The sequence below is a fragment of the Somniosus microcephalus genome, unplaced genomic scaffold (assembly GCF_052327205.1).
Source record: "Somniosus microcephalus isolate GS21.2 unplaced genomic scaffold, FLI_Smic_1.0 scaffold1135, whole genome shotgun sequence".
NCBI lineage: Eukaryota > Metazoa > Chordata > Chondrichthyes > Squaliformes > Somniosidae > Somniosus > Somniosus microcephalus.
The window spans coordinates 6738-23121 of NW_028226322.1; the positions used below are offsets into that span (position 1 = coordinate 6738).

The window sequence follows — 16384 nt, forward strand, 5'->3', positions numbered from 1 at the left end:
ACTCGGTGCAGCTGGCATGAATGATTCACTCGGGTTGAAAATCTGGAGGAGAATCTCCTATTATGACCTGTACGCTTGATGCAGAAAGTCTCCTCAAAAAGCTGCTCACAACAGTGTTCTAATGCTGCCCAAGTACGACATTTACATGGAAGCCCGAAAAGTTAATTTAAATCAAGGCTGTTTACTTTGATGAAAAAACCACTGGTACTTTCTCGAGAAGGCGACGGGAGGCCTGTTTATTTAGAAGCATGCTCACTCATTGGCTCTGTCTGAAGCCCCCCTGCAGTACCTTAGGTCTCGGTGTGAGCAATGGTAAAAGGCTCCATTTGTGCTTGTGAACAAAAATCGAAGCGTTCCTCCCAGTTTGGTATTTTCTCCCTCCATCTCCTGGGGGGAGTCGCTCCCGCTGAGAAACGGGGCCATGGGGGCCAGCATTCTTTGGTAAGTTCACTTGTGTGTGAGCTGAGACAGTAAATGTGAGCAAACATCAACATCCTGGGGGTCACTATTGACCAGAAACTTAACTGGACCAGCCACATGAATACTGTGGCTGCAAGAGCAGGTCAGAGGCTAGGTATTCTGTGGCGAGTGTCTCTCCTGACTCCCCAAAGCCTTTTCACCATCTACAAGGCACAAGTCAGGGGGTGTGATGGAATACTCTCCACTTGCCTGGATGAGTGCAGCTCCAATAACACTGAAGAAACTCAACACCATCCAGGACAAAGCAGCCTGCTTGATTGGCACCCCATCCACCACCTTCAACATTCACTCCCTCCACCACCGGTGTACCGTGGCTGCAGTGTGTACCATCTACAAGATGCACTGCAGCAACTCCCACCTCATCACCTCCAAGTCACACACCATTCTGACTTGGAAATATATCGCCGATCCTTCATTGTCGCTGGGTCAAAATCCTGGAACTCCCTCCCTAACAGCACTGTGGGAGTACCTTCACCACATGGACTGCAGTGGTTCAAGAAGGCGGCTCACCACCACCTTCTCCAGGGCACTTAGGGATGGGAAATAAATGCTGGCCTTGCCAGCGATGCCCACATCCCCAGGAATGAATTTTTTAAAAAACTGTTGGACCGAGGGAGAGGGCATTAAAGCAACTGTGTCTGATCTTGTGCTCAAGTCTCTGGCGTGGACCTGTACATGAGGTACGGTCACTTGGCAGGTGCACTGAAGGGCACTGGGAGATGGTAAATCCATACCCTAGTGAGAAGGTAACACCTTCAGGGAGGAAGGGAATGGGGTGGGGAGGGGAGGAAGAACAACAGTTCCGTTCAATTAACAAATCTAGATTTTTGTCCTCAGGTTGGTGCGAGAGTTCGTAGCACAGAATAACATCGGGCAAATCAAACACGTGATCCAGATCCTGTCCCAAGAATTTGCACTGTCGCAGCATCCTCATAGCCGTAAAGGTGGGCTCATCGGCCTTGCCGCCTGCTCCATCGCTCTTGGCAAGGTGGGTAACGTGTTCGCCATGTGATGCAGTAACAGCTCAAAATAAATTGTAAACTGATTATTTCAGATTTATTTAATCCGCTCCAGTCTGATGATACTGATGTATTTGGACTTTCAGAAGGCTTTCGATAAGGTCCCGCATAAGAGATTAACATGTAAAATTAAGCCACATGGGATTGGGAGCAAGGTATTGACTTGGATAGAGAACTGGTTGGCAGACAGAAAGCAAAGAGTTGGAATAAACGGGTCTTTTTCCAAGTGGCAGGCAGGGATCGGTCCTTGGACCCCAGCTATTCACAATATATATTAATGATCTAGACGAGGGAACTAGATGTAATATCTCCAAGTTTGCAGATGACACAAAGCTGGGTGGGCGTGTGTGCTGTGAGGAGGATGCCGAGAAACTCCAGTATGCTTTGGACAGGTTGGGTGATTGGGCAGAAGCATGGCAGATGCAATATAATGTGGATAAATGCGAGGTTATCCACTTTGGTGTCAAAAACAGGAAGGCAGATTATTATCTGAATGGCAATAGATTGGGAGAAGGGGAAGTGCAACGAGACCTGGGTGTCCTTGTGCACCAGTCGCTGAAGGTAAGCATGCAGGTGCAGCAGGCAGTTAAGAAGGCAAATGGTATGTTGGCCTTCGTAGCGAGAGGGTTTGAGTACAGGAACAAGGATGTCTTGATGCAGTTGTACAGGGACTTGGTGAGACCACACCTTGAGTATGGTGTGCAGTTTTGGTCGCCTTATCTGAGGAAGGATGTTCTTGCCATGGAGGGAGTGCAGCGAAGATTCACCAGGCTGATACCTGGGATGGCAGGAATGACGTATGAGGAGAGATTGGGTTGATTGGGCTTGTACTCACTGGAGTTTAGAAGAATGAGAGGGGATCTCATTGAAACTTATAAAATTGTAACAGGACTAGACAGACTAGATGCAGGAAGGATGTTCCCGATGGTCGGGGAGTTCAGAACCAGGGGTCACAGTCTAAGGATAAGGGGCAAGCCATTTAGGTCTGAGATGAGGAGGAATTTCTTCACCCAGAGAGTGGTGAACCTGTGGAATTCTCTACCACAGAAGGCAGTAGAGGCCAATTCATGAAATATATTCAGGAAGGAGTTGGATATATTTCTTAAGGCTAAAGGGATCAAGGGATATGGGGAGAAAGTAGGAACAGGGTACTGAATTTGGATGATCAGCCATGATCTCATTGAATGACGGAGCAGGCTCGAGGGGCCGAATGGCCTACTCCTGCTCCTATCTTCTATGTTTCTATGATGACCCTTTGATTTCTCAACCTTCTTTCCAAGCCCTTTTACTGGAGGTGTTCACCCTTCCCCTCAATACATACGCCAGCATTTGCTTTGCTCCCCCACCCCCACTGTCTACAACAGTGATCCCTCTGACTCGTGCTGACCATATGCAGCAAGACCTGGACAACATTCAGACTTGGGCTGACAAGTGGCAAGTAACATTCGCACCACACAAGTGCCAGGCAATGACCATCTCCAACAAGCGAGACTCTAACCATCTCCCCTTGACATTCAATGGCATTACCATCGCTGAATTCCCCACCATTAACATCCTGGGGGTTACCATTGATCAGAAACTGAACTGGACCAGCCATATAAATACTGTGGCTACAAGAGCAGGCCAGAGGCTGGGAATTCTGCGGCGAGTGTCTCACCTCCTGACTCCCCAAAGCCTTTCCAGCATCTACAAGGCACAAGTCAGGAGTGTGATGGAATACTCTCCACTTGCCTGGATGAGTGCAGCTCCAACAACACTCAAGAAGCTCGACACCATTCAGGATAAAGCAGCACGCTTGATTGGCGCTCCATCCACCACCTTCAACATTCACTCCCTCCACCGGCGCACTGTGGCTGCAGTGTGTACCATCTACAAGATGCACTGCAGCAACTCGCCAAAGCTCCTTCAACAGCACCTTAAAAGGACAAGGGCAGCAGACGCATGGGAACATCACCACCTACAAGTTCCCCTCCAAGCCACACACCATCCTGACTTGGACCTGTATCGCCGTTCCTTCACTGTCGCTGGGCCAAAATCCTGGAACTCCCTCCCTAACAGCATTGTGGGTGTACCTACACCATATGGACTGCAGCGGTTCAAGAAGGTGGCTCACCACCATCTTCTCAAGGGCAATTAGGGATGGGCACTAAATGCAGGCCTAGCCAGCCAGCGACGCCCACATCCCATCAATGAATAAAAAAAAACACAATGGGAGATCTGTTGGTTACATTTCATATGTATCTTTTGGATAAGATGTTAAACAGCAGGGGAGTTCTCCCTGGTGTCCTGGCTAACATTGATCCCTCAACCAACACCTAAAACAGATTATCTGGTCATTTATCTCATTTCTGTTTGAGGGATCTTGTTGTGCACACATTGGCTGCCATGTTTCCCTACATTACAACAATGACTACACTTCCACAAGTACTTCATTGGCTGCAAGTTCTTTGGAACATCTATGGTCTTAAACGGTGCTATATAAATGCAGGTCTTTATTTAATATGGTTAACAGTATTTTTAAAATAAAGAGTCATTTCAGGCTGTGATTTTTGCCACTTGGTGCTGGAAGGTTATAAGCGTCTTTCAGCATCCAAAATCCCTCTGCAAACAGCAATTAAACTCTGAGCTCAAGCTGTGTTTACTTACAGGAATGAGACCTTGTGGACTTCAGTGTGTGATGATGAATGTATTTTGTCTATATTAGATTATTGATTTGAATCCCTCAGACACACATGACTAACTGGCTTCTGTGAGCTGTCTGCAGAGCACAGAAATACACATTTCTGTTCCAGCAAAGGTCATTTAATATGCATCAAGTGTAAGTTGGTAACTCCATGGCTGGTATGCACGGTAGGAAGTTTAATGTGTAATTATTTTAATGGCCCAAGCTATCCTGCTCAATTACAACTATGTCTTTGTCAAAGAATGCCTAACTGTTTAATTAAAATACGAGGAAATGCAGGTTTTTTTTGTCTCTCTTACAACTTTAAAGAAATGTGAAGGTTGCCTCTGTGGGTGAACTTGTCTGAAAAGTCAGTCTGCCAATAGCAGGAGGTCTGAGCTGGATTCAGGGATCTAGTTATGTTACATATGACCAGGAGTCGGTCATTCAGCCCTCAAGCCATTCAATTAGATCATGGCTGATCTGTATCGCCACTCCCATTTATCCGCCTTGGCTCCATATCCCTTAATACCCTTACCCAACAAAAAAACTATCGGTCTCAGTTTTGAATTTTTCAATTGCACCCCCTGCCCCCCTCCCCAAACCTCAAGAGCTTTTTGAGGGAGAGAGTTCCAGATTTCTGCTACCCTTTGTGTACAGAAGTTGAAAGACAACTCGGCAAGCATCTTTACTGCTGAATTGAGAGGAATAATGATGTTTATAATTACTGTAATGCAACTGAATGCTGCTCACTTACCTGCTTAATTTGAATAAGCTTATAGCTTTGTGGTAAACCACTTTTGTCGTTCACTATCGTTACACTATAGTTATCACTGTTATATCGTTACTCTATGGTTATCACTGTTCACACTGTTCTATCACTATACGAGGTCGCCTCTTGTCATGCTGTTATACCTGGGCTGACCACTGCTGACTCCGCCCATGGCTCCACCTACCTGCCCAGGTATAAAGGTGGCCAACTGGCTGGTATTCCTCCTTGTTGGATCCGATCACCCACGAGGGTGGGCTCTGTTATTTAGCCAATAAAAACCTATAGTTACTTTCTTAACTCGTCGCTTTTCATTGGATGAATTGATAGGTATATCAATTTTATTGGCTAAATTTTAAAATGTCGACACTTGAGCAGTCAAATGACCAGTCAAACGACCAGCCAGACGCCCAGCTACAACAGCCACAGCAGCCAGCCTGGCTGCGAGCCCTCCGACCACCGTACCTGGATCTAAACCCACAGGCAGCAAACTCAGCCCTCGACTTCGAACACTGGCTGAGCTGTTTCGAATCCTACCTGGGAGAATCCGGCGTGCCTCAGAAATCCATGCTAAGAGTTCTGACCGCCCAAGTGAGCCCTAAAGTATTCGCACTCATCCGGGACCTTAAAACATACGAAGCCGCCATCAACCTGCTGAAACAACAGTACCGGAGCCCGGTAAACTCCATGTATGCCAGACACCTCCTAAGATCCCGCCCGCAACAGCCAGAAGAGTCGGTAGATGAATTTTTACGGGCACTACAAGCACTCGGCAGGGACTGTGACTTTAAAGCGGTATCAGCGGCAGAAAATACTGAAGATAATGTCCGCGATGCCTTCGTGAAAGGCCTGCGGTCCGACTACGCACGGCAAAGACCTCTTGAAGCAAAGGACCTTGACCTGAACACAGCTGCAGCCCTCGCTCGCTCCCTAGAAGTGGCCCATCGGGACCTCGAGGCGTACTCCAGGTACAGTAATTTGCGACCCTGGGACTCTGGACCGACCCCGACCGCGATACCCCTCGCAGCGCCGCCCCTGGGACCTACCTCTGCGTCGGCGTCCCGGACCCGATCGGGACCGCCACCCCCGGTACCGGCTGCGACTTCGGACCCCCGCGATCGGGCCGCCGGCTGCTTCTTCTGTGGCCAGGCGAAACATCCTAGGGCGCGCTGCCCAGCGAGAAACGCGACGTGCTCAAGCTGCCTGAAGAAAGGCCACTTTGCTAAGGCCTGCAGAGGCCAACAGAGATCAACAGAGGCCAGCAGTGCCTCATGCGAGTTGTGGGGGCGGCCATCTTCCATCAAGGCCACAGATGCCAGCATCCCCACGTGAGAGTCATGGGGGCGGCCATCTTTGATCCAGGCAACCGACACCAGCAGTGCCTCGTGAGTTGTGGGGGCAGCCATCTTCTCCGCCATTTTGTCCAACCTCGTGGGCGCCGCCATTTTACCCTCCACGCTCGACCGCCACCTCGCTTCCGGACTCGACCACCGCCTCACCCGCAGACTACGGCAGCTCGCTGAGCCACACACTAGCCTCCGTCACACTGGACCAAGCCCGCCCGCACCACCTGTCCAAGTCCATGATGGACATCAAAGTAAACGGCCGCGCCACGACCTGCCTGTTCGACAGCGGAAGCACGGAGAGTTTCATCCACCCAGACACGGTGAGCCACTACTCCCTCACTGTCCGGCCAACGCGCAACCGGATCTCGATGGCATCGAGGTCCCACGCCACAGACATCAGCGGCTACTGTGTCGTGACCCTGTCGGTTAAGGGCACGGAGTATAAAAATTTTAAACTCCTCGTCCTCCCCCAGCTCTGCGCTGCCGTCTTACTAGGGCTGGACTTCCAATCCCACCTCCAAAGCGTCACTCTAGCATACGGCGGACCCCTCCCCCCACTCACAGTCGACAACCAGCAGCCTTTAAACCGCCCACCGCGTAACACCTGCGGCCTATCCACCCTCAAGGTCCCGCCACCTTCCCTGTTCGCTAACCTCACCCCCGACTGCAAACCCGTCGCTACCAAGAGCAGGCGGTACAGCGCCGGGGACAGAGCCTTCATTAGCTCTGAGGTGCAGCGTCTCCTGAAGGAGGGCATCATCGAGGGGAGCAGCAGCCCCTGGCGTGCCCAGGTCGTGGTCGTTAAGACCGGCAATAAAAACCGCCTGGTCATCGACTACAGCCAGACCATAAACCGGTACACCCAGCTGGACGCATACCCCCTTCCCCGCATATCTGATATGGTCAATCAGATTGCACAATACCGAGTATTCTCTACCATCGACCTTAAGTCGGCCTACCACCAACTCCCTATCCGCCCTGAGGACCGCCAGTATACCGCCTTCGAGGCGAATGGCCGCCTCTACCACTTCCTTAGGGTTCCCTTCGGCGTCACCAACGGGGTTTCGGTCTTCCAAAGGGAGATGGACCGGATGGTTGACCAGAACGGGCTGCACGCCACGTTCCCCTATCTAGATAACGTCACCATCTGCGGCCGCGACCGGCAGGACCATGATGTTAATCTGGAGAGATTCCTCCGTACGGCCCAACGGCTGAACCTCACCTACAATAAGGAGAAATGTGTGTTTAACACCTCACGCCTTGCCATCCTCGGCTGCGTAGTAGAGGACGGACTCATCGGCCCCGACCCCGAAAGAATGCGCCCCCTCATGGAGTTACCCCTCCCCCACTGCCCAAAGGCGCTGAAGAGAACCCTGGGGCTCTTCGCCTACTATGCCCAATGGGTGCCCAATTACGCGGACAAAGCCAGACCCCTCATGAAGTCCACATCCTTCCCCCTTACGGAGGAAGCGTGCGCTGCCTTCTCCCTCATTAAGGGAGACATTGCTAAGGCCACAATGCACGCGGTGGATGAGTCCATCCCCTTCCAAGTGGAGAGCGATGCATCCGACTTCGCCCTAGCCGCTACCCTTAACCAGGAGGGGAGGCCGGTGGCCTTCTTCTCAAGGACCCTACAGGGCCCTGAGATCCGACACTCGTCGGTCGAGAAGGAGGCCCAGGCGATTGTGGAGGCTGTACGACGCTGGAGGCACTACCTGGCAGGCAAACGATTTACCCTCCTCACCGACCAGCGTTCGGTCGCTTTTATGTTTAATAACAAGCTGAGGGGTAAAATCAAGAACGACAAGATCTTGAGGTGGAGAATCGAACTCTCCACCTATGATTATGATATCTTGTACCGGCCAGGTAAGCTGAACGAACCCCCTGATGCTCTATCACGAATTACATGCGCCAACGCGCAAATTGATAGACTTCAGACCCTCCACAACGACCTCTGCCACCCCGGAGTCACCAGACTTTACCACTTCATTAAGGCCCGCAACCTGCCCTACTCCATCGAGGAGGTCAGGACCATGACCAGGAACTGCCAGACCTGTGCCGAGTGCAAACCGCATTTCTTTAGGCCGGACAGAGCAAGCCTGATCAAGGCCACCCGCCCCTTTGAGCGCTTGAGCATCGATTTTAAGGGGCCCCTCCCGTCCTCTGACCGTAATGTGTACTTCCTCAACATTGTTGATGAGTACTCCCGTTTCCCCTTCGCCTTCCCCTGCCCAGACATGACCAGTACCACGGTCATTAAATGCCTGAACGACCTCTTCGCCTTGTTCGGGTTCCCAAACTATATACATAGTGACCGGGGCTCCTCCTTCATGAGCGAGGAACTCCGCCAGTTCCTACTAGCAAGAGGTATTGCTGCAAGCAGGACCACCAGCTACAACCCTCGAGGGAACGGCCAGGTGGAAAGAGAGAACGCGACTGTATGGAAGGCCGTCCTCTTAGCCTTAAAGTCTAAGGGCCTCCCGCTGGCAGGAAGTCCTCCCGGCAGCGCTGCATTCCATCCAGTCACTACTTTGCACCGCCATTAACGCCACCCCCCATGAATGAATGTTTGTTTTCCCCAGGAAGTCGACTACGGGAACCACACTACCAACCTGGCTGACCTCTCCGGGGCCCGTCCTGCTGCAAAAGCACGTGAGGGCCCATAAAACGGACCCCCTGGTCGAGAGGGTGAACCTCCTGCACACCAACCCTCAGTACGCCTATGTGGCATACCCAGACGGGCGGGAGGACACAGTCTCCTTGCGAGACCTCGCACCCTCGGGCATTCCGGAGACACCACCTTCACCGCCCCCCCCCCCCCCCCCCCACGATTCCAGCTCAGGTAGACGGCATGCCGGAACCCCACGAGCCCTTGCCGACCATGCAGACACCAGCATCACCACCGGAGAATGCAACACCGCCGCTGCGACGATCGGAAAGGCTTACGAGGCCTCCGGACAGACTGACATACCAGAACTGGTAGTACACATCACCCTGCCGGACTCAAATCTAAACAAGGGGTGAATGTGGTAAACCACTTTTGTCGTTCACTATCGTTACACTATAGTTATCACTGTTATATCGTTACAACAGTGTGAACAGTGATAACCATAGAGTATCACTATACGAGGTCGCCTCTTGTCACGTTGTTATACCTGGGCTGACCACTGCTGACTCCGCCCATGGCTCCACCTACCTGCCCAGGTATAAAGGTGGTCGACTGGCTGGTATTCCTCCTTGTTGGATCCGATCACCCACGAGGGTGGGCTCTGTTATTTAGCCAATAAAAACCTATAGTTACTTTCTTAACTCGTCGCTTTTCATTGGATGAATTGATAGGTATATCAAGCTTAAGCTCAGTCTGGTGCAGTGTTTCCTCGTTCTGCCTACTGAGGTTGAGGAGAATTGCATGGCAGAACGTATAGCGATACAGGTTCTCTGTTGAATTGCTGGGTCTTGCTATCCTTTACCTAGATATTGAGCAGGAAAGGGCACACTTCAGATCATAGGGGACACAGAGTCCGCTTACAGGCGCTGTTAGTGATGCTGAGCCTAAAAACTAGCATAACGCCCAAAAATGTAACATGGACCAGATTAGCCGCAAACTATCACCACTGTGTTCCAAACCTGAGAATTCCTTTGTGGAGTATCAACTAGGGTAATTAAAGCTCCGACATCTAGCGTGTGTCCAAGTCAATTATTTCAAAGGCATGCGCCAAATCCTGAAGATCCAGTCAGTTTCAAAGGCGAAATGACGACTGACACTGCCAGTTCGCCGTCATCAGGACCGCGTATTCCGGGCCATCTGTCTATTAGCCAAAAACCATGACTGGCTCAAATAATTGCTCGTCAAGTTATCAATTAAATATCCAATGACTAACCGGGAAAGAATCAACGGGAGCAAGATGCACCAATGACTGATAAGCAACTGGCACAAAACAAACCAATCCAAGTCCACAATTTTTTCCTTCAAAGCGTGAACCAGCAAGTGCCTGCAAACTGTGTACTCATGTTAAATAATTCACATTATTTCATTGTTTTTCACTGCATTTTCTCAGTTGTTCAGGTTAGTGTACACAGCTGGATGTTTATATTACCAAACATACAGAAAAAATTCAATTCTGAAAAAAAAACAATAAACCTACCCATAAAATTGTTCAGTTGATGGTTGTGGTTGTTGGAGGTCAATCATCACAGCCCCAGGACATCGCTGCAGGAGTTCCTCAAGGCAGTGCCCTAGGCCCAACCATCTTCAGCTGCGTCATCAATGACCTTCCCTCCATCATAGGGTCAGAAGTGGGGATGTTTGCTGATGACTGCACAGTGTTCAGCACCATTCACAACTCCTCAGATAATGAAGCCGTCCATACCCGCATGCAACAAGACCTGGATGATGTTCAGGCTTGGGCTGATGGGTGGCGCGAATGTTACCTGCCACTTAAGTGCCAGGCCATGACTATATCCAACAAGCTAGCGTCTAACCACCACCCCATGGCATTCAACGGCATTACCATTGCCGAATCCCCCACCATCAATATCCTGGGGTCACCATTGACCAGAAACCTAACTGGAGCAGCCACATAAATACTGTGGCAACAAGAACAGGTCAGAGGCTGGGTATTCTGCGCTGAGTGTCTCACCTCCTGACTCCCCAAAGCCTTTCCACCACAAGTCAGGAGTGTGATGGAATACTCTCCACTTGCCTGGATGAGTGAAGCTCCAACAACACTCAAGAAGCTCGACACCATCCAGGACAAAGCAGCCCGCTTGATCGCCACCCCATCCACCACCTTAAACATTCACTCCCTCCACCACCGGCGTACTGTGGCTGCAGTGTGTACCATCTACAAGATGCACAGCAACAACTCGCCAAGGCTTCTTTGGCAGCACCTCTCAAACCCGTGACCTCTACCACCTAGAAGGACAAGGGCAGCAGGCGCATGGGAACACCATTACCTGGAAGTTCCCCTCCAAGTCACACACCATCCTGACTTAGAAATATATCGCCGTTCCTTCATCGTCGCTGGAACTCCCTCCGTAACAGCACTGTGGGAGTACCTTCACACGGACTGCAGCGGTTCAAGAAGCTGGCTCACTACCACCTTCTCAAGGGCAATTAGGGATGGGCAATAAATGCTGGCCTTGCTAGCGACGCCCACATGCCATGAACGAATAAAAAAAAAAAGTTAATGGTGGAAATACCTGGAAGAAGTTGACCCTCCCCTTCTGTCTGGAGCATGGGGATTGAGTTGCAAATTTAATTTGGGCCACCGCATTTCCAACTGTTTCCGTGTGTGCAATACTTCCGAGAGTTGTAATTGTCTGCCTGCTCCCGTGGAATTACAGTACAATACTGTGGCAATCAGGCAGGCAGTTTACACAAGGCCACCGTGAGACCCGAGCAGCAATGTTTCCTCTTTTTTTGGGGCAGTGCGACCCCTTTAACAAGCTGCACAGCCCCTTTAAAATACTGCGCATGTGCGGTTTTTCCAGTGAAAAGCAGGTGAGCCGGCTGCACGGGACCTAGAGCGCTGCTTGGCTGCACAGCTTAAAGGGAACATTGTCGAGCAGTTGGGTGGGGACGATCAAAAACAAGCTCTTTTTAGTGGTACACAGTTTAAGCTCTAACAAAAATTCAGAGCTAATCGTGTTTGGGTCCTGGATTACTGGAGATCCAAGGTCATAAAATGAAAGATCATAACAGATGATTGTTTAGAATTTTAATGGATAAATAAACCTCATTCTGTGCACGGAAAGAATTCTTACATCATGAGATTTTTTTTAGTTCCTCAAATGTTAGGATTAAGACTGAGATTTGAGTGGAAGCTGTACTGGGATCACTTACTGGTAATGATGGGGGATGAGCTGAATTCTATCTCCTTGGTGTTAAGCTGGGAAACTTCTCCATTTATAATCAGTTCCCCCTCACTGCTGGGATCAGTGGCCTGTCTCTTTGTGTTCTCACTGAGCCCATCATTCCTGCGCCAGCTCTCTGCCCTTTTGATAACCTACCTGATGATCTTATAAACGGTCCTAGCTATGCCTGCCTTTTCGTGGGATATGTGGAACACTCTTTGTTCCACTCCTACTCGGGTCCCCTCCCTCACCTCTTTTTCCGGTACATTGATGACTGTATCAGTGCCATTTCCTGCTCTCGCCCGGAACTAGACAATTTCATTCACTTTGCCTCCAATTTCCACCCTTCCCTCACCTTCACATGGTCCATCTCCGACTCTTCCCTTCCCTTCCTCGACTTCTCCGTCTCCATCTCTGGGGATAGGTTATTGAACAACATTCACTACAAGCCCACTGACTCCCACAGCTACCTGGACTACACTTCCTCCCACCCCGCCTCCTGTAAGGACTCTATTCCATTCTCCCAGTTTCTCCGTCTCCGCCGCACCTGCTCCGACGATGCCACCTTTCACACCAGTGCTTCCGACATGTCTTCCTTTTCCCCTCTACCGTGGTTGACACGGCCCTCGACCGTGTCGGTTCTATCTCCTGCACTTCTGCCCTCACCCCTGCCCCTCCCTCCCGGAACCACGATAGGGTTCCCCTTGTCCTCACCTTTCACCCCACCAGCCTCCACATTCAACGGATCATCCTCCGCCATTTCCGTCACCTCCAACGTGATCCCACCACCAAACGCATCTTCCCCTCCCCTCCCCTTTCAGCATTCTGTAGGGACTGCTCCCTCCGAGACACCCTAGTCCACTCCTCTACCACCCCCAGCACCCCTTCCCCTTCGCCCGGCACCTTCCCGTGCAAGCGCAGGAGATGCAACACCTGCCCTTATACCACCCCCCTTCCCACTGTCCAGGGCCCCAAACACCCTTTCCAGGTGAAACAGCGATTTACTTGTACTTCTTGCAATCTAGTATACTGTATTCGCTGCTCATGATGTGGTCTCCTCTGCATTGGGGAGACCAAACGCAGATTGGGTGACCGCTTTGCGGAACACCTCTGTTCAGTCCGTAAGGATGACCCCAAGCTTCCGGTCGCCTGTCATTTTAATTCACCGCCCCATTCCCACTCAGACCTCACCGTACTCGGGCTTTTGCATTGTTCCACGGAAGCTCAGCGTAAGCTCGAGGAACAGCACCTCATCTTCCGATTAGGCACTTTACAGCCTTCCGGATTCAATATCGAGTTCAACAATTTCAGATCATAACCTCGGCCCCCATTACATTTTTACTTTTATTTTTTATCCACACCTTTGTTTTGCCCCTCCCCTCTTTTTCTCTCCCACATGGCAGCTGTCTCCCATTCTGCCAGCGCATTTCACACCTAATCTAGAGCCGTCTTTTGTCTCCACTAGTCCTATCACCATCTCGTCTTGTTTTGAATACCTCTTAATGTCTCTTCACTTCTCTTTTGTTCTCTCCCAACCCCCAAACTGGCCTTTTAATTTGTTTCATTTCTTGTGCTTTTTCAGTCTTGACAAAGGGTTTTGACCCGAAACATTGACTCTATTTCTCTCTCCACGGATGTTGCCTGGCCTGCTGAGTTTTTCCAGCATTTTCTGTTGTTATTTTGGATTTCCAGCATCTGCAGTATTTTGCTATCCTATAAATCTTTCAGACTTCAATCCCAGCTGGATTGAATCCAGTTACTGTAGCTTTTGCTAGCAATGGCCTCGGCAGTAACTTTGGATATAGAAACAGCATGTGTGCAAGAGTGAAGCTGAGATATATGTAGGAAGGGAGGGTGGGGGTGATACTGGGAGATATAGGGAGGGTGGGGCGATACTGGGAGATATAGGGAGGGTGGAGCTGATACTGGGAGGTATAGGGAGGGTGGGGTGATACTGGGAGATATAGGGAGGGTGGGGCTGATACTGGGAGGTATAGGGAGGGTGGGGTGATACTGGGAAATATAGGGAGGGTGGGGCTGATACTGGGAGGTATAGGGAGGGTGGGGCTGATGCTGGGAGGTATAGGGAGGGTGGGGCTGATGCTGGGAGGTATAGGGAGGGTGGGACGATACTGGGAGATATAGGGAGGGTGGGACTGATACTGGGCGGTATAGGGAGGGTGGGGCTGATACTGGGAGATATAGGGAGGGTGGGGCGATACTGGGAGATATAGGGAGGGTGGGGCTGATGCTGGGAGGGTGGGGCGATACTGGGAGATATAGGGCGGGTGGGGCTGATGCTGGGAGGTATTGGGAGGGTGGGGCGATACTGGGAGGTATAGGGAGGGTGGGGCGATACTGGGAGGTATAGGGAGGGTGGGGCGATACTGGGAGGTATAGGGAGGGTGGGGCTGATGCTGGGAGGTATAGGGCGGGTGGGGCTGATGCTGGGAGGTATAGGGAAGGTGGGGCTGATGCTGGGAGGTATAGGGCGGGTGGGGCTGATGCTGGGAGGTATAGGGAGGGTGGGGCTGATGCTGGGAGGTATAGGGAGGGTGGGGCTGATGCTGGGAGGTATAGGGAGGGTGGGGCGATACTGGGAGGTATAGGGCGGGTGGGGCTGATGCTGGGAGGTATAGGGAAGGTGGGGCTGATGCTGGGAGGTATAGGGAGGGTGGGGCTGATGCTGGGAGGTATAGGGAGGGTGGGGCTGATGCTGGGAGGTATAGGGAGGGTGGGGCTGATGCTGGGAGGTATAGGGAGGGTGGGGCTGATGCTGGGAGGTATAGGGAGGGTGGGGCTGATGCTGGGAGGTATAGGGAGGGTGGGGCTGATGCTGGGAGGTATAGGGAGGGTGGGGCTGATGCTGGGAGGTATAGGGAGGGTGGGGGAAGATCCTGGGATATTTGGGGGTTGATATAATGGGATATATAGGGAGAGTGGGAGGCAGGCAGGGCACTGGGGTGGTGGTGGGTGGACTATGAGATACTGGAATAGGGTGTGGATGTAGTACTGTCTTATGTAGGGAGGGAAGGTGAATGTAAAACTAGGATAAAGTGCAATTTATTGGGCAGTCCAATGAATAATTTGTCACAAGCACCATTGACTGACCCAGAGGTCCCAGAATCGCGTACTGGTCTGCGCTGTATTACCTGATCCCAAGTTGAATTCTTGGAACTATGCTATGTTACCTCATCTCAGCCGAGGCAGCAGTTTGGTAAGCTACAGTTGGCCTCAGTTCCCCTGAACTAGGGTGGATAGGGGAAAGATCAGTCTGAGTTCCCAAGCTTGTGCTGATGGGACACTTTATCCACACTCGCACACGAGGGAAGACCAGCTTGATGAGGCACCAGAGGACATCTAGTCCTGTGGAACTTCATGTAATTGCCACCAGAAGAGGAAATCAGAAAGTTAGTGTTAAATCATGCATGTTTAAAGTGTGCATGTGGTCTCCCCTGTTGATGTTTGTTCAATGTGTATATATTTTCCCTGCAGGATTCTGGTTTGTATCTGAAGGAACTGATTGAACCGGTTTTGACGTGTTTCAACGATGCTGATAGCCGATTGCGTTATTATGCGTGCGAGGCCCTGTACAACATTGTGAAGGTGGCCAGGGGCTCGGTTCTTCCTCACTTCAATGTACTGTTCAACGGTCTTAGCAAGGTAATTATGTACCTATTGATAAACCAGAACAGCCAGCACGCCAACATGGATCTAGTCTCTTTATAATCTTTATTTAAAAGGACAAACTAAACCATTCATCGTCTAGGTGGCTAAAAACTGACCTGCAGGAGTGTGTGGTGGCAAGAATGCTATACTGCAATATTGAGGTGGGAGTGAGGGTTAGTTATAGTAGGGAATTATTTTTGAAGCAAGCTCTGTACATTTGCCATTTTGTCCTGCTCGTCGTACCTGTCTAGATAATACAGAATGGAGGGGGGGAGGCATCGTGGGGGTGGTCACCAGCAAGGGGGGTGGGGGTGGAGAAAGCGGTCACAACAGGGAAAAAACACACCTTGCTGGCACCATCCTGATTACAGCCTTTCCCATCTCCCGCCCTCCCTCTCCTTCACAGTTGTTTTTTTTCCCTTTTATTGTTAATGAACTGAGTGAGGGATCACTGGTGAAATGAAGCTGAAATGGCCTGGCCAAATCACACTCTGCTGAGGATTCAAATCCCTGGGCTCTGCAGCTTCTCTTCTCCCTGCCCTTGTCTCCCATCATCATCACTCTGAGACTGGCTGATGGGACC

The 16384-nt window shown here is 50.9% G+C and overlaps 1 protein-coding gene across 1 annotated transcript in view; it reads left to right on the forward strand.

The window, feature by feature from the left end:
- Nucleotides 1-421: 421 nt before the first annotated feature.
- LOC147080799 (protein VAC14 homolog) overlaps nt 422-16384 on the forward strand; it is a 30050-nt gene continuing 14087 nt past the window's right edge. The window contains exons 1-3 of the mRNA XM_085981088.1: nt 422-441; nt 1318-1468; nt 15628-15795. Coding sequence (XP_085837214.1) covers nt 422-441; nt 1318-1468; nt 15628-15795 — 339 coding nt within the window. The remainder of the gene's footprint in view (nt 442-1317; nt 1469-15627; nt 15796-16384) is intronic.